The following is a 24,077-nucleotide window of genomic DNA, read 5'->3' on the forward strand; positions in this document are numbered from 1 at the left end:
ATCTCAGTTGGGAAGTCTACCCGATACATCTTCAAGTTAGTCGGCCTCTTGGCCTTCTCTGGCCTGATGATCTCGCGGGGAATGCCTTGCACGAAACCAAGCTGGCGCACCACTCTATCAGGCATGTACGACTCAATGATGTTACGGTACTGGATGCAGCCAATGAATAAAGTGGGAGGCACTCGTAATGCAGGATCAGCTCCGTACGGTAGCCAGTTCACCTCAGGGTCAGTAAGCGCATCAATCCTAGTACGAAAAGCTAACAGGCGCTCCAGGTTCTTGCTAGGACATCCCGCTCCAACATCCTAAGCAGACGCACGAGGCATTTGAAGGTCCCGGGTCAAGGTACCCTGCTGTGGCCGAAAGCACGGAAAGTACTCGTAAATCCACGCTTGCAGAAGCGTGAGACAACCAGCAATCGAATCAGCACCTTTCCGTGATGCCGTGCCCAGTTGCCGATACAAGTAGGCCAGTGCAGCTGTTCCCCAAGCATACTCGTTAATAGGGACATCCGTGTGACATAGCTCGTGGAGGAAGGAAAGATGCGTACGGTTACCACTCTTGTCTACAAACAGTGTACCTCCAAGCACTAACCACAAGTATGCATCAAGCTGCTCACTAAAATCCCGGTCAACCGCCAATGTCGACTCAAAAATCTTATCAGTCAACACCCCACTACCCTGCCAAATGGTCTTTGTGCCGCAAACCTCAGACAGATCATCTGGAGTCATATCCATGGTGACCGAGCACGCGTCCCGTAACACGTCTGTGCTAGGAGTAGTGGTCACCATATTGCCTGCAACCCGTAACCCAAGTATGTTGTACACATCGTGCAGCAAGATCGTAATCTCCCCAAATGGCATGTGAAAGGTGTTCGTATCTGGCTGCCACCTCTCAACAAAAGCAGAAATCAACGGCCAATCAAGTCTCTTAAACATCAGGCCGGGCAAGTGAGACAACCAACTAGCATCAATCGCCGCAAGGTCCTCCACAGATTGACGACCTCGCCAAGTGAACAAGTCAGAACATAACTTTGTCCTACTCAAACAACGCAAAACACTACGCTCCTGCTCCATCCAGATATACCGTGCCACGTGACCGCCAAAACTAGGGATTACTGACCCATCCTCAGGCCCACCCGGCATCGGTTCCTGCACTAACCATGCCTCTGCAGAGCTGGAAGTAGGCTGACTCGATCCACTACCAACAAATCTCCCAGACTGACCCTTATATACCATATGGAAATCCTGAGGGTCCTGTTCTTCATCCCGGTCACCAGCATGACTAGTCGAACATTCTTCTTCCTCGTCAGATATGGGTGCTCCACTTGCAGAGTACAAGGGCCGACTACTACCAGACTGTTGGTCTCTCGACCAACCACTAGTACACCCGTATTGCTGCTGCTTGGGCTGAAGCGGTGAAGATCGAGATGTTTGTCTCCTAACAGACGCATTCAGACGCCGTGATATTGCATGTCGAGCACCAGAACCCTCGATCTACATAAAATAAAAAAATAATCCGATTTTAGTAATGATAATAATAATAATAATAATACTATTATAACAACAACAACAATAACCATAATAACAATAATAACAACAACAACAACAACAAATACAAATTAACAACAACAAATAAACTTAACAACAACAATAACTAACTAACTAACAACAACAATAACTAACTAACTAACAACAACAACAACAACAAATACAAATTAACAACAACAACAATAACCATAATAACAATAATAATAACACTAATATCAACAACTATAATACTAATCATAATTAAAAATATTAATAATAGTACAACTAATAACAATAATAATAATATTATTATAACAACAACAACAGCAACAACAACAACAACAACAACAACAACAACAACAACAACAACAACAACAACAACAACAAAAATTAAACAACAACAATGACCATAAAAACCCTAATATCAAATTAGTTTAATAATAATACTAATCATATTTTTAAAAATAATAACACTAATAATAATAATAATAATAATAAAAATAACAATAATAATAATAATAATATCACCAATAATAATAACAATAATAATAATAATACTAACCATAACACTTCAAAATAACAACAAAAATAACAAAATCCAAAAAAAAAAAAAACAAATTAACAACAAAAACAATAACCTTAACATTAATAATAAAAACCTAATATCAACAAAATAATAAAAATTATCATATTTTTAAAAATAATTACATTACAAAATATACTAACCATAATAATAACAACAACAATAATAATAATATCAACAATAATCACCATAACACTTCTAAATAACAAAAAAAAACAAAATCCGAAAAAAAAAATATTTAAATTAACAATTTTATTAACGGGCAAAAAAAAAAATAAAAAAAAGGAACTTCCGCCCAAAAATTTCGGAAGTTCCATGGAGGATCCGCCTGGAATTTCCGGATCCTCCATGGAACATCCGGAATTTCTGGGCGGATGTTACTTCCGCCCAAAAATTCCGGATGTTCCATGGAGGATCCGAAATTTCCAGACGGATCCTCCATGGAACTTCCGAAATTTTTGGGCGGAAGTTCCTGGGATCCGAAATTAAAAAAAAAAAATTACCTCTTCGCCACCATCGCCGCCACCGCCGCTGCCACCAGCGCCGTTGAAGCTTCTCCCTCCGAATCTCAGCCTAATCCGCCTCGAATCACCCTTTTTTTTTGTGTTTATGATGATTTTTGTTTTTTTAAAAAATGAAGAAAATTTTTTGAATTTTTTTTTTAAATAGAGTGTTTTAGAGAGTTAGAGAGTAAGAGAGTTGGAGAGTAAGAGAGTTAGAGAGAGAAGTAAGAAAGTGAGAAATGTTGGTCGGGAAGAAAAAAACCGTATTTATATATTAGGGGTAAAATTGGAATTTCAAGACAAAAAGGGACCGTTACCCGGTAAAATGGGAGCGACAAATAACAACACCCAACTGATTTGTACTCCATATATATCCCTCAATTTTCATCTCAATAAAAGTTGGGATTCCATTCTAGGAAAAAAAAAAAAACCTTAATTTAATAAAGACTATATTCAGATCTTGGATTGAGATAGATGGGTGCCTCCGATCCACCTCCAGAGCATCATTCAGGTAACTCAAAATAAATTTGTTTACCAATTCTAATGTCTCATGATATATATTTAATTTGTCCAGTTGAATGTGTTTGTATTCATTTTTGTGCAATCGTGTTAATCCTTAAATAATCATGAATGATTATTAGCGGTTCCATTCAGAACTTTTCATTTGAAGAGAGCAAATTTAACCTTAACAATTAATCGTAATAATCAGAAAAGGAAAAAAAAAAATACTCAATTGGAATCTTCGTCTCTATTAATTAACAATATAATGTTTATGATGCATAGCTGAAGATAATTGAGGCAAAAAATTTAAAAAAAAATACTTAATTGGATTGCAATATTAGCTGTATGGTATTATTAACAATATAATCCCCCCTTTTTTTTTTTTTTTTGTCGGGGTAAACAAATAGGGATAAAGGGAGTATTAGTATGAGTATTTGAGTAAGAGTATTAATTTGTCAACTAGTTTGAGGCCCGAGTTATGCCCCGGGTCAAATTTTTTTATTTAAAAAACTATAGTAAATTGTTTTAAAAAAATAACTTTAATAAATTAAAGTGAAATCTATTGATGGTTTTACAATTTAAAAAAAAAAATCATTTTTTTTGTTTAAGTTTTATTGAACAAAACAAAATTCATTATGAATTATGAAATATGCACTAACCTAACTTTTATACTTGATATTAGTTTGTTTTGAATTTTTATCTGCCGTTATAAATTTCTTTAAATTATAGATGAGCAAACGAAAGAATGAGGATTAAAAAATTAGAATTTATGAACATTAATTTTTTGTGAAGAAAAATTGATGATTAGTATTAATATGACATGAATCACATGACCCCACATCAACCCCACATCATTTATCAATTCATGACGACATGTAGCAAAAATGATGACACATGGCAAAAATAATGACACGTGGCATGATTACAATTCTTGCCTTCGGTTTTAATATATACTACCTCTGTTTCATATTATTTGCAACGATTAGACATTTTTCTTCTCTACTTTGTTAAATCGTTGCAAATAATATGTAACGGAGGTAGTATATATATATATATATATATATATATATATATATATATATAGACGTCGTTGGAAAATTGGTTACATAAAATTTATGTGTTTATCTTTTCTTATGGATACTTCGTTAGTTTTTGTGGTGATAATACATCATAGATTAATGCTCACATACTTCTAATGGATATAATTTTCTCAATTATTGGGTATTATTATATTTTATGCTTATTAATTGTCTATGATAATTATAATAGTGATTCTAATTGTAATTTTTAGGTGTCTTGGAATTTTGTGGTGGAATGATGCTCAACAAGCTCCAAAATGGGAATGAAGGTACAACACTCATAAAAGAAGATAGGATCAGTCATTTACCCGATCATATATTAGGTGAGATACTTGCATTCATTCCCTTAAAGGACGCGGTTGCTACAAGTGTATTGTCAAGGCGATGGAGGCGTGTTTTTACTTGGGTAACATACCTTAACCTCGATGACACACCTAATTGTCATGACTATTGTTTGATGCGTACTCCACACACGATTGATTCTTTCCCTAATTTCAAGATGTATGTTGATAAGGTATTGCAACTATGTCACTCTAACAATATGGATATATCCACATACATACTTCACTTTGGAAAAAGGAAGGGCTGTTTCCATAATCTATGTTTTGAAGGTTGTCTCCCTGTATTGGACCCTATGCATCTCGATGCTTGGATCAGTTTTCCCTTAGCCTGTGGGGTTAAGGTGCTCGACATTATAGCTCGTGTTAGGAAACCTAGTAAGATACCCTCAGCCCTATATCGTTGTCCAACACTAGAAGTGTTGAAACTCGATGTTAATGTTAATAATCTTGATCTCAACATCTCCTTTCGTATTCATTTGCCAAACTTGAAGGTAATCCATCTTACTTTTCTTAAGCACACTCCTAACGATGACTCCGTGGCTATGCTAGTTGCTAGTTGTCCATCCCTCCAAGACTTGGTACTCAATGCTGAATGCTTTATAAATATAAATCTCATTACTTCACAATCTCTTCGTAGATTAGTTATCAATTTTTCTGGTAATACATGGATTGATATTACGAGTTTTACGACTAAAAGGCTCCCAAGGAGAGAGTTTGAGCTTGATGTTCCTAATCTCGAGCATCTAACGTATGTGGACTCTGCGGTGGTCATCTACTCCATCACCAAAATGAACAATCTAGTCAATGCTCAAGTCGATGTTACAGACCTTTATTTTGATGGTTCTATATTCGGTATTTTCAGCGGGTTGTCGAATGTCCAAAGTTTGTATCTCATGTCAAGGACTACAAATACAATGGTTAGTTTTATCTTTGATCCATCCTTTAACAAGTTTAAATTACCTTTTTACTATCTCTGTTACTTTAGGGTATTATCTTTGAGATATTTCATATAAAATATTCCAAAGTTGTAGATACACTAGTATTTAATTTGATCAATGACGGTATTATATTGCTCTTTTGTTTGTAGGCATTGATGGCTTGTGGTACAATAATAAATCTTAAGCTGCCTTTGTTTGGTAACCTCAAGCATTTGCAGCTTGGCTGTGAGGGTTATTATAATTGGAATAACGTATTGATAGAGCTCCTACACCGTGCACCTTTTCTGGAAACACTCACTTTTATGGAGGTTAGTGTCATTTACCTTTACTCCTCTCTCAATTAATTAATCGTTATAACTTGACTTTCACTATTCATGTATTCTTTCATATACTACGTATAAATTATGAAGTACCAACTTTAACTAGATTATTATTATTATTAAAATAAAAATTAATAGGATAGGATAGTAATACTACTACTGTACACAATGGGAAATGGAAGTGGTTAAATATTTTTTGAGAAACTCATTTGTTTTGGAGGAAGTCATTCTTATTTGTTTTAGTCATCCATCGTGTTCAGTGACAAAAGAAGCTAAGATGTTACTTGACAACATGTTGAAGCTCATGAGAAGAAGGTCAACGTCTTGTTCAATAATAGTTAAGTGAATTTTTATTTATATATTTTTTAATTTGTGAATTTTTCTTCTGTTTTTCTTGAAAAATCTTTTACATTTGACGATTATATTTCGCAATTTCTATAGTACTCCTGGGGAGTACCTCTCTCTCTTCACTTCATAAGATGCGTTCCTTGCAACAATCGTTTGTTTGTAACGAATTCATTGAATTTTTTTTTAATCCGATTTGATTTTATTTAAATGTAGTAGTATACTAATGAACCGAACTAAACCTATTTCATCAAAGTTGAAGAATCAAGGAATTTGTCTTACAGATACTGACAATTCGAGAAGTTCCCTTCCCCTATTTTTGTTCTCCTGCTCTTCCCTTTGTCTTACTTTATTTTTCATCTCAATATTCATTTGCAACATTCAAGATCCATCTTCTTCAATCACTCTATTATTAATTGAAGAGCTAATCGTTCAAATTACCAAAATCAGTTTTCAAAAAAAAAAAAAAAAATATTACCAAAATCAGATAAATATATTAAACCCAAAAAATCAAATTGAGTGTTTTATATTTGTGAGAATTTGATAAAATTTTAACAGCAAAGTTAATTGAGCTCGTTTTTTATTTTCAGAAGATATTAGCATATTGTTGTGTAAAAATAGCATACATTTGAAAAATAACAAAAAGTTCAAGCAAAATAACACAAAGTAAGTAAGATAATACAATAATCTTTTAGCAAAATAACAAATGATTTAAGTGAAATAACACAAAATGGTAAAAATGAAAAAATAATAAGTAACTCAACCAAAAATTATACTATATTCTTTACAAAAAAAATTATTATACGATATAAAATGAATAAAACAACAAATCTATTAGCACAATATATATATATATATATATATATATATATATATATATATATATATATATATATATATATATATATATATAAAAGTGGAAAGAATATTGTATAGAAATGTAAAAAACATTTGGTTAAAGTGAAATGAACTTGTTATAGAATTGTAAAGAACATTGTATAGAAATGTAAAGAACATTCCGTTAAAATGAAAAGAACATGCTATAGAATGTTAAATAATGTTCTTATCTTAATGTTATTTGATTGTCAGTATAATGTACTTTTATTTGTGACAAAATGTTAATTGTTTATTTTGAAATGTTTTTTTGAATTTTGTCTTTAGATTACGGTGGTTGAATAAAAATAATGTTCATTACATTAAATTATCATTACAAGTGATCAAAAATTCGGGTCGGACCGAGCCTTAACATAATATCTCGTGCCCAAACTCGGAATAGCGGGATTTTTGGGCTTTTTTGGGGTCGGATTTATAATGCATTTTTAGGTTTACCCAAACCCTCCTTATTTTCAGGCCGGATCGGATCGGGCTGAAGTTGGCCACCTCTAATTATCATGTTCTTTATTTATATTACCGATGTTCTTTAAATATATATAAAGAACATAAAGTTCGATGTTTACTTAACAAAATAGCTATATGTTCTTTACAAAACAACAATATGTTCATTACTATACAACTATATGTGATGTTCTTTATAAAATAGCTAAATGTTCTTTATAAAATAATTGTATGTTCTTTACTGAACACCTAAATATTCATTCCGCTTTTTTGAAAAGAAATCGGATGCACGGAGCATTGAGCATCCGCCTCCATAGAAAAAATTTCAGTGTTTGGGTGGTAGCAAAAGTTAAGTTATCCTTTTGTTTTTAGTATTTTGACACATTATGTACATTTACAAATTTGCCTTTAATGAAGCAAACTTTGAAAAAGAAAGTACTTACACAATCTTCATCTTCTCCTTTTCCCCTTTCGTCACTCTCTTCTCTCCTGCCTGCAGTTCTTCACATTCTTCCCTTTCCTCGATTTCCAGGTATTCATCATCCCCTCTTCCTTTATTACACAGTTTTTTGTTCAACATTCATTTGATATTTTGTTTAAATTTATTGATCTGTTAATATGTGTATTCTTTGTCAATTAAGTACACTATGAATCATGCAAAAGGTTGAATTTTGTCAATTAATCTGAAACGAAGGGAGTATGACTCTTAATTTTGATTTCTAGGGTTTATGGGTTGGTTGAATTCTACAATTAGTGAATGGTTGGTGTGTATTTATTTATAAATATGGAATGTTGGTTAGTTATAACTTCAATTTGACATTGTGGCCAAGAATGAGAAGCACATATATGAGATTTTAAAGGTTGATAGTGTGTGCGAAAACTAATACGGAGTATCTTTGTTTGTGATATATCCAAAGCGTATGATGTTTTGTCTTTGTAAGGTAGTGTTACTAGTTTGTGGGATACTATCTTATTCTGGATCACAATGTGCTTGCTTTCTTGAAAATCCTACACTTGTTTAAGTTTTGATTTTACATCTATATTTAGAAATTAATGTTGGAGAGTATTAAGTGGATATGCTTTCGCAAGAAGGAATGCTATTGCTGGCAAATTTTTGTTGTGTTAAAGTTTATGGCTATAGTCAGATGTAGGAGACAGATGCTAAGACTATATTTTTAACCTTTAGCAGTTGGTTTAGTAGGGATGATGTTTAAAGCCTCGCTGGGTTGCTGTAGCTGAATAATCGTGTTCCTCCATCTCTTTGATGTTTTGAATTTCGATGGCTGGTAAATAGTTCACTTTACTGGTGTTACAGGAAATGATTGTTCAAGAGAAGACACAGGCATCAAGTTCAGTTAATGACGATATTGATCTTGATGAGTTGATGGATGTAAGTTTTAGATCCCTTGCAGTTAGGTTGCATGGCACTTATGTGTTTTCTTAAATGCTCAACTGTTGTTTCTTTCTGTAACTCCAGGATCCAGAGCTAGAGAAACTGCATTCTGAGAGAATTGCAGCACTACAGGTTTAAGTTGTCTCTTAGTATTGGCATCTGCTACCAAAAGTCATTAAATAATTCACCCTATGGTATATATGCTTAGAAAGAGGCTGACAAGTGACAAAAAATGAAGAATCAAGGCCATGGAGAATATAGAGACATAACTGAAGGGGATTTCTTGGGTGAAGTTACTGGCAGCGAATTAGTTATCTGTCACTTCTACCACCAGGAGTTTTATCTATGCAAGTAAGGCCTACTCTGCCTCTTTAACTTAATATTGATATCAATTATTTTATCGAAGCCATCAAATAATAATTGAGGCCGTTTTCTCCTTTGGCATGTTCTTAGTGATATTTAATACTCTAATACCCCATTCCATCTCTAATTTGTGTTCATGCCTATAGCTAAAAAATATCTGTTCTTTGGGTCTCGGCATCTTGTGGATTATGCCCCCCTGCTCAAATTATTAATGTAGTAACTAGTAAGGCCATTTTTCTGAGTTTATAGAAGAATTTGTGGCCAAAAAATTTGTCCCAATGTTATGTGGTCTGACCAATGATCACCAATTAGCAGTTGCAATTGCCGCGCATCCTACCTCTTTTTGTGATCGCGTCTTTCATTTTTCCTCTCTTCTATGGTATGCTATGTATGAACTACCTTGGTTCTACTCATTCAAATAGGGCAAGAGTTTGAGCTTATGTTAAAAAGTTTCTATAGTAGAAATTAGTAGAGAAGGCTTGGCAGTGTTCAATGTGAATAATGGTTTGGTAAGGAGGTCCTCTGTAATAGTCTAGAATTTTCTGATTATAAGTTCTATTGAACAAGAAAAGTTAAAGATAAAGCTCGAGTCTTTGATTGAAAATGGCAGAGATTTCGATACAAAAGTGATAGGATAATAGCTTTAGGCTATTACTCTCTTGATAACTTTAGGTTATCTCTCCTAGTAACTTGAGGTTACCTCACAGTTCACATAATGTCCTATTGCCTTCGCTACTACACTTTATATACTAAAGCCACATTCAAAACATTAACCTTATATTAATTGTTTTTGTCCCACTACTGCTGCCATACAGAATGAGGAATCAGTCCCATGCTTCCCCTCTCCTTAGTGCTTTCTTAATTGCTTTTGTCCTCTAGTGCTAGTGTGCTACTGTTTCCTTGTTGGCTTAGTGGTGGTAGACACCGGGTATATAACATCCTCTAAAGCTGAAAGAAGACAAACAGAATCTAATTCATGTTCATGGTGTAGATTACTGGATCCAAATGTATTTAAGGGCTGTTTGGCTCACTCCTTCAAAATGGAAAGAAATCAAGTAAAGGAAATGAGGTGAAAGGAGTCAAGAAAGGGAATTTAATCTATTTGTATGGTTCGGTTAATGATAATAATTTGAAATCCTTATTCAATGTTTGATTGCCAAAGTAAAAGAAAGTAAAAATAACGTCTTTCTATCTACCCGAAGGGCCACAACCAACGAGCCAACATGATGTAACTTGCGAGAAACTTGTAAGTGGAAGAATCACTGTCCCTCACTGGCATCACTACACCACCTCCCACTTCGTCAAAGGTGTCCTTCACCCTAACTAAGCTTCACCACAACCACCAGAAGTTATCCCTTCATCTCTCCTCATCATTTTATCTATCGATGCTGCCTTAAAATAAAATTGACTAACTTGCATTCTTGGTGGTGAAAGTGATAAGAATTTCATGTCTGAAACTTGGTTACCATGTCAAGCAACCAAGGAGTCAAAAGTAAGCCATGGCTTCAGGAAAAAGGTTGGCGATTCAGTCTCTTTTTTTGTCTTGATTGGTCAGTTATAGAAAAGGAGATGATGATGGGAGGTGACAGATATTTAAAGGCGTTAGTGGTGCAGTTGTGGTTTGTTGGAATATTTGCTTCAAATTGTTAGTGATTAGTTAACTCCTAATGTATAAGAATATGCTCTACTAAGTATTAGTTGTGTTAGTGGACTCATAATAGTAGTGGGTTAATTTAGTGGGTTAATGTTAGCATGATCTATGATCATGAGATCATGTTCCTTATAGCTTAGTTATTTTGCGCTATATATATGTTGCTATGTACTACTTTTTTCAATGGATTGAATACAACTTTTATTATTCTTTCCCTTCTCTCATCTCTTTTTATTATTTCAACGTGGTATCAAGAGTTTCAGGTTAGATCCGGGAAAAAGAGAAGGGAAAGAGATGAAGAAGAAAAAAAGAAAAAGGGAGAAAGAGAGTATTAAAAAAAATAGTGAGTATGGAAGCAAGCAACGCAACTTGATTCTATTGTTTGTGAGCAATTAAAAAACAAATTGATTGAATTTTTTATTTATTTTTATTTATTTTTTTTATTTTTTTATTTAATAGTGAGCGTGTTTGTGTTTGACCATGGAAGTAATGGTTGGTTTGTTGTGTTGATGGGTTCCCTTTTAGCCCATGTAATTGAAAAAGAGGGCAAAAATTGTTTAAGGTAAAGATCGAGTAATCTTTACGTGTGTGGGTGTCAGATAAATAGCAATTTGATAGTGTGGAAGTCATAATTAATGCAAAGATGATTTCCGATGTTGCAACAGTAATCACAAAACAAGTCGACGAGGTCAAAATGCAAGACAACGTCAAAGAGAGTTAATGGAGAGTTGTACTCCATTGAATGTAAGTTAGTGAAAATGTTCATTAACGAGATCGAGAATTTGATGAGAATTGCATGAATAAAAAATGTCGAGGTTTGGTTGTGCGGAGAGAAGTGCTCCGACGATATTGTATTGGTGATAATGTGCATCAACAAATTTTGTGTAGGTGATGAGATGTGCATCACAAATTGAAACGCCTAGCAAGATGTTATGAAATTTGAAGAAAAAGATTGCAAGCTCTTCTAAAGTCGAGTGTGAGGTTATGTGTTCGTATTGAGATTTGAAAAAGTGTGTCGAGTTCAAGTCAAAGTCCGTCGTTGCAAGTCGATGAAGTTAGAAGCAAAGTTTGGTCGAGTGTATAGTATGAGACTTTGAATCAAGGGGGAATGTTGGATTGATTCAAAGTAGTCAGTAATTAGTGCTCCAAAACTAGTGGAACGTTAGTTGCATATTATTTTCCTAAATATCAGTTTATTAGAACATAATTCAAAGTACTTGAGTTAGTGGTGTAGTGTTTGTTACCCACTTGGTTATTAATTCCTACTTTATAGCTTTGTTAGTTTTTAGAGTTGTAAGCCTATTTATATAGGCCTAGAGTATCTCCATTTTCAATGTGCCAATGCAAACAGATTAATCAAATTTGTATCTCTCTTCTCTTTCTTTATAGTTTCTACAGTTTATATGGTGATGGTTGGTTGGTGCGGTGGATTAGATGTGTAGGCTGTAGGCGGTGGTGGATTCATTGTGAGGCTGTTAGACGGGTGGATGGTTTTTGTTGGTCGGGAAGTGGGCAAATGGTGGCCTGCGGCTGGGAGTTGATAGCTAAGAAGCTGGTAGGTGGTGGTTGATAGCTAAGAAGCTGGTAGGTGGTGTAGAGGAGAGGGGTAGAGGGCAATGGGGTGGTACTCAAGTCCCAAGAGAAAGGTGGACTTGATGTAGAGGGTTAATGGGGAACTTTAAAAGGGAAAATGGGGAAATTGAGTAAAAAAATTATTCAACCAAGTAGCTTCAAGGGAAATGGAGATTGTTATAAAAAATATTCAACCAAGTAGCTTCAAGGGAAATGGAGATTGTTATTGCCTTTTTTTCATTGCTGCTGCTGAAAGACAGCATTTCAATTTTCCTGTGGTTATCATTGTTGAATATGCAGCTTTCTGAGCTGACACTTTTGTGATGCCTGAAACTTTTACGTAGCTTGCCTAATTTGATTAAGTTGGTTTTTGCTATCTCTTGCAGGATAATGGATAAGCATCTGAAGGCGCTTGTACCCAAGTACCTTGGTACTAAATTCTTAAGACTGGACGCTGAGGTTAGCTTTCTTAGTATATTTTGTTGATGTTACTTTATGATGTTGTTTGTCTTCTGATTCTGTTTCAGTGTCTCTAAAAGACATAAGTTTACACAATTTTAAGTTCCTATCAATTGCGGATGACAAACTGACGATGTACACCAATTGCAGAACGCCCCCTTTTTCATATCCAAGCTCGGAATCAAAACTTTGCCATGTGTTATATTGTTCAAGTTAGTTTTTCACCTTATCTGTATTGTATCCTTATCTTATTCTATGTGTTCATTTGTATCTGCTGTGCCAAAATTTCTCTATACTTGCTACATTGAACGTCACAGTTGATACAATTTTTCCATCTGAATTGGTTTTCCTGAATCAGGAAAGGAATAGCAGGTGATCGACTTGTTTGGTTTCAAGACCTTGGAGCTAAAGATGATTTCGCGACAAAGAGACTAGAAATTTGTTGATCAAGAAACTTTAAACGGGTTGCAGTAGCCGACCCCACTTATGGGATTAAGGCTTTGATTGATTGATTGAAACGGGTTGCAGTGCTTGCTATTCTGTGTCTGACCTGTTGTTTTTACAGGTATTATCAAAGAGGAGGAAAAAGATGAAGACGAGGATGATTATTCTGAAAGTAAACGAACATCGGTCAGATCATCATTGAACCTTGGTTCAGATTCCGATTAGTGATTTAACAGAAGGAAAGAAGGCAACTTTTTTTTTTTAAAATACCTTGTATTATGTACTGATCATCAAGCTCGTGTGATAATCAGTTCTGTAAGCCCTTCTTCAACTTTTTTGGTTCATAATCCTTGTGTTTTGTGTTAGTGAAACTTTTAATGTGAAAGGTATATCTCCAAAATTATATGGAGTAGTTCGTACATGTAGTCTTAAGATAAGACTATCCTTGGGCCTTGTATATTTTTCTTTCAAAATGATATATGTTCATGTTATTATTGTTAAAATGATGACACATCTGCTTACTAAATTCACAAATGCTCTGAAGAAAAAAGGAAGAACATTGCGATACACGAACTGGACAATAATTGTAGGGAATTATGCCAGTATATGAACATACAGCATCTAATCTCAAGGAACAAAAGAATAGTCTGAATCTTTTTTGGGGAAAAAATATCGACCGATGAAGATAAGCATAAACTGGAAGAATTATTCATGAGACCTACTCCCTCCCTAAGAACTTCAAAAGCATTCCCGCATTTCGTAGAACTAAAGTTTTAAACTAGCATTATAACAACTAAATTAGGCAGATCCGCAGATGACATCTAAACCAGGGTATTGGTGGAGTTGGGGGTCTGCCATGGTGGGCTAAACGGGAAGGGGGAGGGGAGCACAAACGGGAACGGGGAATTATTTTGGGGACAACCAAAGCTTTTGTTGAACATCTTTCGATTTGTCAGACGCTGGAACATGCCTGGGATTTAAGATGGATGCTTCATTGTCGGACAAAGTTGGAGCAAAGGATTGTTCAGGTTTACCGTCTTTGCAGCAAAACATGGTGTCAGCAGAAGAATGTGATGTGATATGCTGCCAGTTGAATCTTTCATTAGCTTCTTCCCCTGTACAACTCAATCAAAAGGCCTGGAGCTTCAGATACAGAGGAGGCTTCTTCATGTTATAGGGCTCTACCTGGTGATGAGCAAGAAGACAGAGGGTCAAGCCATGGAATTTCCAGAAATGCAAAGAATTTGGTAAGCTCACTCTTTGAGCTGCTACATATAATATGAGTAGGATTTGTATAGACAATTACATTTGAAATTATCCAGATCTATACGATTTAAACTATGCCAACCATAATTTAAGTTGAATCGACTAAACATTAAATGTTGTATTTTGTATATAATAATCTAATATGAGTAGTATTCTGCTGAAATCTAATTGTTTCTTTTGATAACTGCTAGTTGCTCGGCTTGCTCATGCAATTAGCTTATCCTTGTTTTCCTCTTTATGCCTTTTAGTTGCAGACTTTGCAATGCATTAGCTATTGTTTTCTAGAATGCCAATTAAAATGTAGATTTCTGTAGTCTGTTTTTGATCATCGAATGTGCCAAATAGCTGAAAAAGCTTGCAATAATTTTATCCTTAGAGTCGCTCATGGACACTCTAGATGGAAAGGTTCAAATATGTCAGATGTTATACAGGAATTGAGCCATTATTAGAAGCCTTTTACTCCCTTTCCTTATAGCGCCAGACCTAAATCCTACTGGAACTCCTCGTTTACCTCTGTTACCTACTTTCGATACCCAGCAAAACTAAACACTTCAAAGACCAGCCAAACAGCCCAAACCTTCATAAACTAGCCAAGCCTAACAGTTGGACAATTGTCATCGTCCAATAATTCACTAACATCCCTATTTTCGACCTGTATCGGAAGCAATCCATATGCTACAACCCACCGCAACAAATGTCTCTCCTTCTCATGGTGCTCCAGTTGATGTAAAACAAAACTAGGATCCACATTTTAACCTCTTTTTCTCATCTTTAAATCCAAATCCTCAAGCAAACCAACCACCTTTTCCTGCATAGAAAGCTTCACTCTCCTTTGCAAGTTCAATACAGCTATAATGTAGTTCTCACATCAAGATCAAATCGATTTTGTCTCTGGTACATTTGCTTATTCGGTATATTCTGAGACAACGACTTCAGTTTCTGAGATTTCAAAACCAGCACTGCCTAGATGAGTGGAAGTAACGGGTGATAGAAGATATATCATCAATAGGAGGGGCAGTGGTACCGGACACGGCTAAAATAATACGAGGACACAGAGAGAATTCAAACACAAGACCACCCAGAACATGGCCCGAAAAACCATGTTGGGATATAATTACAACCTGACGTGCCTGGTTCAACATTCCTTGTGCAAGTGGGAAATGTGAATGATTATTTATTTCAATTTGAAAGATTATAATCCTTCATTATTCACATTCACTTGGCGCACCCCAGCTCACGGCACGATCCACGTGCATGGCGGGCCGTGTTGGGCAGCAGGCCAATTAAACAAGTCATGATGAAAGAAAGAGAATAAATTACTGTAATTAAATGAGAAGAAATCGTTACCAAAGTTGACGGAAATAAAGAGTTGAATTAAGAACAAAGTTGTAGAGAGAGAAGTTTTATCTAAAAACTAAGTAGAGAGAGAAAGTCTAGGAGAAGAGGTAAAAGAGAGAGTAAGAGAGAAATAATCGTATCAAAACAACTCAAAAAGTATTTATACTAAGCTCCTAAAATCCTAATTAGAAACTAAGTAAAAATCGCCGAAAACAAGCTCTCGAACACGTGCGCCTGTTCAGGCGCCACACAGCCTGATCGGACCCGCCTTTTTGAACCTCGAAGCTTCTCTCGCGCCCGGTCGGGCGCGAGCTCGGACGAAGGGTTGTTTCCTTCATATTCCGCCCCGCTCGGTCGGGCGCGCCTTAGGGTGGGGGGAGCCTGTTCGGACGAGGCTCTTGGGCTATCTTGGACTTCTCGATTGGGCTTCGATTCTTCGGTCCAATTCAGATTTCCTCTTTGGGGCTTGAATACTCGGTCCAAATGCCTCATTATCTCATGTGTCGAACCTTTAATCACCGGTTCGATGACTCTAACCGGCCTTAACCTACCAAAAATGGTCGTGCTCCTCCAATGTTCGCAGTTGCTCCAAATAATCCCGGGAAAATGCTTCAAAAGTGCAATTTCCTACAAAACTCAACCAAAACTACGAAAACACCAATTAGTAATAAAAGTGGCTCTAAAGATCGAGCCAAAAACACTACCAATTATGGTCGTCGACTTCCTTATCCAACCCAGATCGTCGTCGACGCTCCAACCTAGCTCGTGGTCATCGTGAAGCTCCTCGTACTCCGTCGTCGGAAAACAACTTAGAGGTTTTTAAGGCCAAATTCAGCCATGAAAACTCTAGATCTAGTGTTTTAATGGTCGAATTTGGCCTTTTTAGCCTATTTGAAGTGAAATTTGAAGCCATTGTTAATAATTAAGGTATTTGTTCGATTTAAATTTTTTTTTTGTTCCGGTTTGGTTGTGTTTTGGTTGGATTTGGATTTGTTTGAGGCAGCGGAGTTGGTGGCAGCGTGGTTGCTGCGCGTGGTGGTTAGGGTGGGTTGGGTTGGTTTTGGGTGTAGGTTCGAGTTTGGTCAGTGTTAGGGTGGGTGCGTATCAAGGCTAGGTGTGGGTTGCTGGGCGTGGTTGGTGGTGGCATGGTGGTTAGGGTGGGTTTTGGGATCGGATTTGGTGACAGCAACGTGGTTGCTGGTGGTTAGGGTGGATTTTGGGTGTGGGTTCGGGTTAGGTCAGTGTTAATGTGGGTGCGTATCGGGGCTAGGTGTGGGTTGCTGAGCATGGTTGGTGGTGGCATGGTGGTTAGGGTGGGTTTTGGGATCAGATTTGGTGACATCAGCATGGTTGTTGGTGGTTAGGGTGGGTTTTGGGTGTGGGTTCGGGTTCGGGTTTGGTCAGTGTTAGGTTGGGTAGCTTAGTGTTAGGGGTTAGTGCTGCGGCTGGTGGTGTTGGGGCTGGTGGCGTGGGGCAGTGGGTACGAGAGGTGGTGGTGGTGTGGTGGAGTCTAAGGCTTTGAGGTGGTGTAGGATTAGGGGTTACTTACTTGGTTAGGAGTTATTAGGGGGCTACTACTTACTAGGTTCGATCGGGGGTTACTTGGTCAGGGGTTACTTTGTTCGGTCAGGGTTACTAGGTCGGTCAGGGGTTACTTGGTCAAGAGTTACTTTGCTCGACCAGGGGTTACTTGGTCCAATCAGGGGTTACCATGTGAGTCAGGGGTTACTGGGTTAGTTGGGTTACTAGGTTAGTGAGGTTACTTTATCATTTGCTGATTTGACACCCTGCCGCATCAGAAACGCACTGATCTCTAATTCCCTATCCTCCTCTTTTTATCCCTCCAATGAGTATTTTGACACATTGTGTACATTTACAAATTTGCCCTTTAATGAACCAAACTTTGAAAAAGAAAGTATTAGGCTATTAGCGCACGATCTTCATCTCCTCATCTTTTCCTTTCTCACTCTCTTCTCTCCAGCAGTTCTTCATCTTCTTCCCTTTCCTCGATTTCCAGGTATTCATCATCCCCTCTTTCTCTATTATACACTATTTTGTTCAACATTCATCTGATATTTTTCTACCGATTTAATCGTTTTAGTTTTTAGATTTGTTAATATGTGTATTCTTTGTCAATTTAGTATACTATGAATACTGCAAAAGGTTGAAATTTGTCAATTAATCTGGAAAGGAGGGAGTATGGTTCTTAATTTTGATTTCTAGGGTTTATGAATTGGTTGATTTTTTTTTGGTATTTTTGAATTTCAGGTTGATATTTCACCGAAGAAGTGAGTTCATCAAAAGATGGATCCAGATTCAGTGAAATCGACTTTCTCTAATTTAGCTATGGGAAATGTTATGGCTGCTGCTGCCCGCAATCTTCAGAAGGTGAATTTCTCTCTTTACCCTTTCCCATTTCTCATTATTCATCTTTGATCAATAAAATTCAATGTTTTTTTTTTTTTTTTGATAATTTATATTTGTTTTATCTCTTGGAATTAGCTTTAATGCAATTCCCATTTCCAAATATGTTAGTTTTATCAATTTGAATTGTTTGTTTTAGAATATTGGTTAGTAATTTGTCCAATTGGAGACTACCCCCATGAACGTGGAGCTCGAATTGAGCATGTGTTTTAACTTTTCAGGGTATTAAAGTTGGTCAGTATTCGTGTAAATCGTGGGATTTTATCAAATTAAAGCCATGGAAATGTTGATTTTCTTAGCTTGAATTCAACAATTAGTGAATGGTTGGTTTTTTTTTTTTTTTTTTTTTTTTTAAAAAAAAAATGGAATGTTGGTTAGTTACAACTTCAATTGGACATTGTGGCCAAGAATGAGAACCAGAAGCACATATTGAGATTTTAAAGGTTAATAGTGTGTGCGAAAACTAAGTACGGAGTACCTGTGTTTGTGATGTGCTGGGATATATCCAAAGCGTATAAAGTTTTGTCTAGTGTTACTAGTCTGCAGGATACTATCTTATTCCGGATCACAATGTGCTTGGTTTCTTGAAAACCCTACCCTTCTTTTAGTTTTGATTTTACATCTATATTTTAAAATTAATGGACCCGAGTGTAGGAGAGTATTACGTGGATATGCTTTCGCAAGAAAGAATGCTATTGCTTGCAAATTTTTGTTGTGGTGTTTGTTGTGTTAAATTTCATGGCTATAGTCAGATGTAGGAGACAGATGCTAAGACTATATTATTACGTTGGTTTAGTAGGGATGATGTTTAAAGCCTCGCTGGGTTGCTTGTTGAATAATCGTGTTCCTCCATCTCTTTGATGTTTCGATGGCTTGTAAACAGTTCACTTAACTGGTGTTACAGGAAATGATTGTTCAAGAGAAGACACAGGCATCAAGTTCAGTTATTGACGATATAGATCTTGATGAGTTGATGGATGTAAGTTTTAGATCACTTGCAGTTAGGTTACATGTCACTTATGTGTTTTCTTGAATGCTCAACTATTGTTTCTTTCTGTAACGCCAGGATCCAGAGCTAGAGAAACTGCATGCTGAGAGAATTGCAGCACTACAGGTTTAAATTATCTCTTAGTATTGGATCTGCTACCAAAAGTCCTTAAATTATTCACCCTATGGTATTTTGCTTAGAAAGAGGCTGAGAAGCGACAAAAAATGAAGAATCAAGGCCATGGAGAATATAGAGACATAACTGAAGGGGATTTCTTGGGTGAAGTTACTGGCAGCGAATTAGTTATCTGCCACTTCTACCATCGGGAGTTTTATCGATGCAAGTAAGGACCTACTCTGCCTCTTTAACTTAATATTTATATCAATTTGAAGCCATCAAATAATAATTGAGACCTTTTTCTCCTCTAGCATGTTCTTAGTGATATTTAATACACTAATACCCCATTCCATCTCTAAGTTGTGTTGCCTATAGCAAAAAAATATCTGTTCTTTCTGTGGTCTCGGCATCTTGTGGATTATGCCCCCCTGCTCAACTTATTAATGTAGTAACTCGTAAGCGCATTTTTCTGAGTTTAAAGCAGAATTTGTGGCCAAAAAATTTGTCCCGGTGTTATATGGCCTGACCAATGATCACCAATTAACAGTTGCAATTGCTGCACATCCTACCTCTTTTTGTGATTGTGTCTTTCATTTTTCCTCTCTTCTATGGTATGCTATGTACCTTGATTCTACTCATTCAAAAAGGGAAAGAGTTTGAGCATATTTTAAAAAGTTTCTACTCTCTTGATAACCTTAGGTTTTCTCTCCTAGTAACTTGAGGTTACCTCACAATTAACATAATGTCCTATAGCCTTCACTACTACACTTTATATACTAAAGCCACATTCAAAACGTCTTCTAATATTAATTGTTCTTGTCCTCTACTGCTGCCATACAGAATCAGGAATCAGTCCCATGCTTCCCCCTCCTTAAGTCCTTAGTGCTTTCTTAATTGCTTTAATCCTCTAGTGCTAGTGTGCTACTGTGTTCCTTGTTGGCTTAGTGGTGGTAGACACCAGGTCTATAACATCCTCTAAAGATGAAAGAAGACAAACAGAATCTAATTCATGTTCATGGTATAGAATAGTGGATCCAAACGTCTTTAGGGGCTGCTTGGCTCACTCCTTCAAAACGGAAAGAAATCAAGGAAAGGAAGTGAGGTGAAAGGAATCAAGAAAGGGAATTTTATCTATTTGTATGGTTCGGTTAATGATTATAATTTGAAATCCTTATTCAATGTTTGATTGCCAAAGTAAAAGAAAGAAAAACACATCTTTCTGTCTACCCAAAGGGCCACAACCGGCCAACATGATGCCACTTGCGAGACACTTGTAAATGGAAGAATCAGTGTCCCTCACTGGCATCACTACACCACCTCCCACTTTGTCAAAGGTGTCCTTCTCCCTAACTAAGCTTCACCACAACCACCAGATTACCAGAAGTTATCCCTTCATCTCTCAACATCATTTTATCTACCGATGATGCCTTAAAATAAAATTGACAAACTTGCATTCTTGGTGGTGAAAGTGATTAGAATTTCATGTCTGTAACCTGGTTACCATGTCAAGCATCCAAGGAGTCAAAAGTAAGCCATGGCTTCAGGAAAAAGGTTGGCGGCTCAGTCTCTTTCTTTGTCTTCATTGGTCAGTAATAGAAAAGGAGATGATGATGATGATGGGAGGTGACAGATATTTAAAGGGGTTAGTGGTGCAGTTGTGGTTTATATGTTGATGGTTGGTTGGTGCTGTGGATTAGATGGGTAGGCTGTAGGCAGTGGTGGATTCATTGTGAGGCTGTTAGGTGGGTGGATGGTTTTTGTTGGTCGGGAAGTGGGAAAATGTTGGCCTGTGGCTGGGAGCTGATAGCTAAAAAGCTGGTAGGTGGTGGTTGGGTGGTGTAGAGGAGAGGGGTAGAGGAAAATGGGTAATACTCAAGTCCCAAGAGAAAGGTAATACTCAAGTCTCAAGAGAAAGGTAATACTCAAGTCTCAAGAGAAAGGTGGACTTGATGTAGAGGGTTAATGGGGAACTTTAAAAGGGAAAATTGGGAAATTGAGTTAAAAAAATATATTCAACCAAGTGGCTTCTAAGGGAAATGGAGACTGTTATTGCCTTTTTTTTCATTGCTGCTGCTGAAAGACAGCATTTCAATTTTCCTGTGGTTATCATTGTTGAATATGCAGCTTTCTGAGCTGACACTTTTGTAATGCAGAAACTTTTACATAGCTTGCCTAATTTGATTAAGTACTTGTTTGTATCTTTTCCAGGATAATGGATAAGCATCTGAAGGCTCTTGCACCCAAGTACCTTGGTACTAAATTCTTAAGACTGGACGCTGAGGTTAGCTTTCTTAGTATATGTTGTTGATGTTGCTTTATGAAGTTGTTTGTCTTCTGATTCTGTTTTGGTGTCTCTAAAAGACGTAAGTTTTACACAATCTTAAGTTCCTATAAATTGCGGATGACAAACTGGCTCTGTACACCAAATGCAGAATGCCCCCTTTTTCATATCCAAACTCGGAATCAAAACTTTGCCATGTGTTATATTGTTCAAGTTAGTTTCTCATCTTCTCTGTATCGTATCCATATCATATTCTATGAGTGTTCATCAATATCTGCTGTGCAAAAAATGCTCTATTCTCTCTACATTGAACACCACAGTTGATTACAATTTTGCCATCTGAATATGGCTTTCCGTATTGAATTTCAGGAAAGGAATAGCTGGTGATAGACTAGTAGGGTTTCAAGACCTTGGAGCTAAAGATGATTTCCCGACTAAGAGACTAGAAAATCTGTTGATCAAGAAAGGTAGAAATCCTTTTATTGTTTGAGGGTTGCAGTGCTTGCTACTATGTGTCTGACCAGTTGTTTACAGGTATTATCAAAGAGAAGGAAAAAGATGAAGACGAGGATGATTATTCTGAAAGTAAACGCACGTCAGTCAGATCATCATTGAACCTTGGTTCAGATTCTGATTAGTGATCTTACAGAAGGATAGAAGGCAACCTTTTTTTTTTTAAACCTTGTATTATGTAGTACTGATTATCAAGCCCGGGCGATAATCAGTTCTGTAAGCAAATCTTCAACTTTTTTGGGCTCATAATCCTTGTGTGTTGTGTTAGTGAAAACTTATAATATGAAAGTATATTTAACAAAATTTATATGGAGTATTTTGCACACGTAGTCTTGAGGTAAGACTATCCTTGCGTCTTGCATCTTGTGTATTTTTCTTTTACAATGAATCATGTTCATGTTATTATTGTTAATATGATGTTGACACTGCGACAAACGAACTGGACAATAATGGTAGGGAATTATGCCAGTATTTGAACATACAGGCATACAGCATCTAATCTCAAGGAACAAAAGAAATATCTGATCTTTTTTGAGGAAATAACATTTACTCTGATGAAATAATCAAATAATGCATAAACTGGAAGAATTATATTCACGAGACCTACTCCCTCCCGACGAACTTCAAAAGCATTCCCGCATTCCTTATAACTAAAGTTTTAAAGTAGCAATATACGGAGTAACAACAAAAACAGGCGAATGACAACTATGCCAGGCTGATGTAGATAGAGGTATAAATTCGGGTTCCTGGGTCGGGTTGAGTCTTTTTTGAACTAGTGTCATTCATGCTAACTAATTTTGTCTAAACGAGTCAAAATCTAAATCAAGTTTTATTTTTAATTTTTTTAATTTTTTTAATTTTTTTTAATTTTTTTTTTCGGGATAAGTCAAATCAATTTAGATTGGTCAGGTTAGTTTTTGACACCTCTAGATGTAGTGCATCTATTTCTTAGTTCTTTCCGTGCTCAAGAAGTTGTCAAAAGACATGCATTGTAATTTAATTTTAGTATTCATTATAGGGTTTTGCTATACATAGCCCTAAGGGCTATGCATAAGAATCAACAATTTCATATCATTAATTCTATTTTTCTTGTTCCAATGGAATCTTATATTACTATTAATCCAGAATTAATCCATCCCAAAAATGTAACTAATACTTTTCTAGTTTTCTTACCTACACAATTAATTACCATGAAAATGCTTTTTCCAAAAATAAAAAAAAATAAAAAATAAAAAATAAAGTTCAATATCATCATACTCTCTCCAGTCCAATCTATCCTAAGATGGATTCAACTGGTTGTTTGGGTGCCGAAGATATGCGAGATCGTATGTGGCACTTCTAGTAAAATACCTTTATTTTATTTGATATGTATGAATAAAATATTTTGAAACAATGAAGATTGGCTAGGCATGGAAATAGTACTCCATTAAAAGCTTGAAAAGGATGATAATAACTTAAGTTTATCTCCTAATAAACCAAATCAGGCGTATAAACAATTTTTTTTTTTTGTAAATAAATATCTTAGCAGCACACTAATATATTGCAGTATTGTCCACTTAGTATTATCTAATAGATGGTTTGGTTGCTATATGTTGTTTCTTGAAAGAATGTGGGTAAAATATTGACTTGCACGGTGTTTATTTTGGATATTAATACTACTTAAATTTTTTCTTTTTTACAGTATATATAATTTTCTATTGGTATGATGTTAGATTTGTTAGTGCTTAACTAATTAAATAAAATACAAAAGTTTAATCCTGAAAGGAAAATAAAAATAGCTTTAATGGGTTAATT

General features: G+C 36.0%; 2 protein-coding genes across 10 annotated transcripts; one reads left to right on the top strand and one right to left on the bottom strand.

Annotated features, from left to right (window-relative positions):
* Positions 1–305: 305 nt before the first annotated feature.
* LOC110714817 (protein MAIN-LIKE 1-like) lies at positions 306–2,983 on the bottom strand. Its single transcript, XM_021893368.1, has 2 exons — positions 2,933–2,983; positions 306–1,496 (listed from the first exon to the last, which is right to left on the bottom strand). Exons 1-2 carry the CDS (start codon positions 2,981–2,983, stop codon positions 306–308), a joined length of 1,242 nt encoding a protein of 413 aa, XP_021749060.1.
* On the top strand, positions 2,382–22,608 carry LOC110715006 (thioredoxin domain-containing protein PLP3B-like). 9 transcript variants are annotated; one of them, XM_021893571.1, is made up of 11 exons: positions 2,819–3,126; positions 4,408–5,453; positions 5,624–5,782; positions 7,974–8,006; positions 8,790–8,864; positions 19,451–19,498; positions 19,573–19,715; positions 21,698–21,770; positions 21,922–21,983; positions 22,140–22,237; positions 22,305–22,608. In XM_021893571.1, the coding sequence occupies exons 1-11, from the start codon at positions 3,090–3,092 to the stop codon at positions 22,406–22,408; spliced, it is 1,878 nt and encodes a 625-aa protein (XP_021749263.1). In that variant the 5' UTR covers positions 2,819–3,089; the 3' UTR covers positions 22,409–22,608. The 9 variants fall into 9 exon arrangements, 7 of the variants coding, with proteins under 7 accessions (XP_021749264.1, XP_021749265.1, XP_021749266.1 ...); XM_021893572.1 differs by lacking the exons at positions 19,451–19,498; positions 19,573–19,715; positions 21,698–21,770; ... (1 more) ...; positions 22,140–22,237; positions 22,305–22,608 and adding exons at positions 8,952–8,999; positions 9,106–9,218; positions 12,840–12,912; positions 13,063–13,124; positions 13,271–14,803 and having other exon boundaries at positions 2,382–3,126; XR_002510183.1 differs by lacking the exon at positions 21,922–21,983 and having other exon boundaries at positions 2,805–3,126.
* The last annotated feature ends 1,469 nt before the right edge of the window (positions 22,609–24,077 follow it).

This window comes from Chenopodium quinoa, unplaced genomic scaffold (genome assembly GCF_001683475.1).
Source record: "Chenopodium quinoa cultivar QQ74 unplaced genomic scaffold, ASM168347v1, whole genome shotgun sequence".
NCBI classification, from domain to species: Eukaryota; Viridiplantae; Streptophyta; class Magnoliopsida; order Caryophyllales; family Amaranthaceae; genus Chenopodium; species Chenopodium quinoa.

Excerpts from the sequence above, each read along its gene's own strand:
- LOC110714817 (XM_021893368.1), bottom strand. The coding sequence starts at position 2,983 with ATGGAGTACAAATCAGTTGGGTGTTGTTATTTGTCGCTCCCATTTTAC. Across the intron at positions 1,497-2,932 it reads TGTCGCTCCCATTTTACCGG|ATCGAGGGTTCTGGTGCTCG; the intron begins GTAACGGTCCCT and ends TATTTTATGTAG.
- LOC110715006 (XM_021893571.1), top strand. The coding sequence starts at position 3,090 with ATGGGTGCCTCCGATCCACCTCCAGAGCATCATTCAG. Across the intron at positions 5,783-7,973 it reads AAACACTCACTTTTATGGAG|TTCTTCACATTCTTCCCTTT; the intron begins GTTAGTGTCATT and ends TCCTGCCTGCAG. Across the intron at positions 8,865-19,450 it reads ATCTTGATGAGTTGATGGAT|GATCCAGAGCTAGAGAAACT; the intron begins GTAAGTTTTAGA and ends CTGTAACGCCAG.